General features: G+C 27.4%; 1 protein-coding gene across 1 annotated transcript; it reads right to left on the bottom strand.

Annotated features, from left to right (window-relative positions):
* Positions 1 to 1,498: 1,498 nt before the first annotated feature.
* Positions 1,499 to 3,216, bottom strand: OCT59_025895 (uncharacterized protein; the record flags this gene model as incomplete). The annotated part of the gene is made up of 6 exons (XM_025325488.1): positions 1,499 to 1,756; positions 1,829 to 1,974; positions 2,055 to 2,681; positions 2,748 to 2,925; positions 3,005 to 3,072; positions 3,147 to 3,216. The coding sequence occupies 6 exons, from the start codon at positions 3,214 to 3,216 to the stop codon at positions 1,499 to 1,501; spliced, it is 1,347 nt and encodes a 448-aa protein (XP_025180955.1).
* Positions 3,217 to 4,202: the final 986 nt, after the last annotated feature.

Raw genomic sequence — 4,202 nt, 5'->3', positions numbered from 1 at the left:
AATTTTTTATTAAGCATTTACAAACTTTCTCAATATGTTAAAGCTGACAAACCATTATAATAAAAGTATATTCAATTATCAAAATTTGAACGTTTTGAGGTGATGTAAAAAATATGATTTATATGATGAATTTTCAATGCATCATTAAATGGCTGATGTATTATTGATAATCTTATTATTAAACATAATAGAATGAAATTTCTCAGTTGAAAACATTAAAAGAATTAAGCGAAAGAAATTGTTCGCTTTATTTTAAATTTAAGGTTTATGTAGTCATTATTCTAAAGAACAACTTTTCCAATGTACCATGTACAAATTTTTATAGGTAATCTTAAACTAATACTGTAAATAGAATTTTTTAATATTGTATATTTATCGTTATTTATACTTTGAAGTTTGAGCAATTTTCTATAATTTACTAATTTTATTATCCGTTATTAAAAATTATTAGTTAAACAAGAAAACTAAATAATTTATAAAAAAATAACTAGTACCAGTATTTAAGCTTATTGTAAGTCTATACTCTATCGTTATCATTGCTTATATTAACATTACTTAGAAATATTCAGTTTTAAAAAGGTGCGCCATTAAGTAAATAAATTTTATATTCAACTATCACTTCCAAACTTAATAAAGTGAAACATCTTTTATATCAGTTATAAATGGAAAAACTTTTTTTTTACTATTTCTTCATTATTAAACCCTGTAATTACTTCTTACCCATTACAATTCCAATCGTTAAATTGACACAATTAATTGACTAAACTAACTGCTGTAATCCTGTAACAACATTTCCGTTAAAATAGTTTGCTTATAAGTGAAAGAAGTTAGCTTAACATTTTTCTTAAGAAATAGAGGAAGGTTAACCTTGCTAAAATTGCAGTATTATTCTGGAAGATTTTAATTATATTTCAAAGACGAATAAGAATCGTTAGACGGCGCTAGGAATATTGAATTTTGTCTGTACCTCATAACAATCGTAACAATCGTAACATGACTAACATGTAGCTAACACGTACATCGTTTAATTATAGGTGTAAAAAAATGGTTTCCTTTACTTTTAAAATTTTAAAATCCATACAAATTAATTCAATCACAATTGGATTTACTTACTGAATTTTTAATATCATCAAAAAATGGAAATGTTTTTAAAAGATATTTGGACGAAACCATAATAAAATTATATTCTCTTGCAACCATCAAGTATCGTAAATAAACTTTTGGAATGTATTTAAATTGATATCAAATTTTAGAAGTAATATTATAACATTTTATACAATGAACTAAAAATTTATTAAATTAAGTTACATTTTTCGAATCGTGCCCGTTAGCCTTAAAAGACATCATTTATCAATATTCGCTTAAATAAAAATATTATAAAGGATCAGTAGATAAATTTTCCTAGTTAACTTAATTCGAACAAAATAAATTTCCTGAGTAGAAGAACCTCAGTAATCTTTAAAAGTTATACTCCTAGTTTTTTTAAATATCAAAAAATCTAAGCCTTTTTAGGGAAATTTAAATAATCAAGGAATTCTACTATTCCGCGCCCTTTATTTAAAAATTTCACATAAGGATGTATCTCCTTCTCCAGATGTTTAGATGGAAAAATTTTTGTATAGATTTTTAATGGTGCAAAGGCAAAGTTGATCAAGGATTGATATGGCGGCGCAGAAGCGTAACAAGAGCAAAGAACCTCGTCAACAAGGATGGTGCCACTTCGAGTCAACGGACTATAATAACCTTTTCTTCGTTCCTTATCAAACGAAAGTAATGAGTTTTTTCTTTTCTTTTCAATACAATAAAACTTCAAAATAAATATACTAACTTTCGTAATACGTGTTGTAGTAACAGAAACTAATTTCTCACCATCTGAAACAAAAAGTTTAGTTTTGTTCGGTATAACATTTTTGGCCAACCCGGTTCCACCATTATTCATGAAAATATGATGTTCAGGAGTAATGCAAAAGGTTCCTTAACGTTAATAAATAAAATAGATTAGAACAAAAGAATAAAATAAAATTCTAGATGGTATATTAATATATAATAATCACCCAGTGACCCATCCTGCTTCATGAAATCAATTAATTGAAATTCCGTCATTGAATTGTGGTCGGCATGAATAAATAATAACACTTCGCTGAAGACTTGTTTCCCATTCTCAAATCCACAACATACATAGTCTCCAATAACGAGTTCCGAAATCTTGATAACTTTGCCATTTCGCAAAGTGACTTTTGAATCCGCGGCAAAACATTCTTCTTCTTCAATTGCATGATCTTTAAATGAATTTTTTACAAATGTATACAAATTATATAATGTATAATATATCTGATTTTCTCGTAGTCGGTTGCTGTGAGCTTTTTCAAAGATATCTATTCTATAGAGATCTGAAAAGCCTACAATATAATTCTTGAGTTTCGTCATATGACGTGCAACAATTGGGTCGTCAGGTTTTCCAAAAATATCGGGATTAGGCGATACAATAAATCTGTTGTCAAATTGACCTAGGAATTCCTTTTGTTCTGGAACCAATGAATTGAAGAGCAAATCAGAATCTATTGTTGGAGCCTTTTTACACTTTGTAAATACCGCAATCATGTTGTTTAACGACTCCTTGCCGAGAAATTTGATAATTTGATCAATAGTGTCTCTCTGTTCCTTTGTAAAACGAGTAGCCTCTTAAATGAGGAAACTTTTTTTAATCATTTGAAAACTTCATAAAAATATTCTGATATCATACACACCTATAACAACTATGATAGCTTGAATTCCATATCCACATTGTGAGATTGCTTGCTCCATATCTCTCGGAATTTCCTGATTCGTTTTATCAGTCCTAAAAATTCCGGGTGTATCAATGATAGTAAACATTTTCTCATTTATTATAGTCGAGGCCATTTGACATTTTTTAGTTGAGGAAATCTTAAAAGTTCCATTATATCAAAATTTCAGAATTTATTTGAATAATTTGTAAAGATTTTTTTTCATTACAATTACTTACAGTCGAATCAGAGACAAAAAATTCATCTCTTCCCAAAAGCAGATTTCCCAAGGTACTTTTTCCAGATCCTTTAATTTAGGAACAAGAACAAAAGCTGTAATTTTTTAAGATAATTTAAATAAATATAAGTGCAATATCTTACCGGTTTTTCCTACTAGTAGGATAACTGGGAAATTTACATTATCATTACTTGAAGAGTATTGGTGGGACATTATAAGAGATTGAGTACTATTAGTACTATTGGATAAAAAATTTAATCAATTCGAAGGAATGAAAACAAAACAAAAAAAGAAAAATAGCCAATTTTGAGGATTAAACGAAATTTTACATGAATATATCGCAAGAAAAAATTTTTTTCTTTCAGATCTAAAAATATCAATTTTTTTTTAAAAAATATTTAAAGTTCTTTTGCTAACTAATGGTCGTCAAAAGACTTACTCTTTTTTGGTCGTGATTTTAAGTACTAACACCACGTAATATTTTTTTACATAATAAAAATTTACATCATGATCAGATGTAGCAACGAATCTTTATGTGAAAAAATATTCTCACTAATAAATAATAAACAAAAAAATTAATGATTAACACTATTAAGGAATACAAGATGACGATAGTCCGTCTAATGCAAGTATAAAATCTACTTGGGAGAAAAACTTATGGCTTGTGTGAACTTTTTAACATAATTGTTTTAACTTTTAACCAGGGTTGGTTCAGACATAGTAGGCGTAATCCAAATATTAGCTAATAAATAAAATTTTATTGATTTCCTAAAAAGTAAATAGGATCTACACAAAAGAAAATCTTACGTAAGGCCATAGCCATCAAGTAGTTAAACAATTCCGTAATTCTGGATCTACACCCGCCATGTTGTTAACCATATTACTCATAGTAACTTTACATTTACGCTCTAGCCGATTAATTAATTAATAAACAAAAAATATTTTTTCCCTCGTTTTTCATTATGATGTAATTTCCACTTATAACTGTAGATCATTATATCATAATGAACTATGAAAAATATCATAAAATCCCTGGTTATACGAAAAAAGTGATGGTTCCGTGGTACATGGTGGTTACTGTAAAGAAATAGTAATGGCAATTTGCATGAATATAAATAATATAATAAATTTCAGCTTTTGATGTTATATTATCATCAGCTTTTTTTTAAAAAATTATAAGAATTTTGTTCAAAAAAATT

Source organism: Rhizophagus irregularis, chromosome 6, assembly GCF_026210795.1.
Source record: "Rhizophagus irregularis chromosome 6, complete sequence".
In the NCBI taxonomy this organism is placed as follows: domain Eukaryota; kingdom Fungi; phylum Glomeromycota; class Glomeromycetes; order Glomerales; family Glomeraceae; genus Rhizophagus; species Rhizophagus irregularis.
The sequence above is the reverse complement of the archived record's forward strand: the minus strand, read 5'-3'. Positions and strand labels throughout refer to the sequence as shown.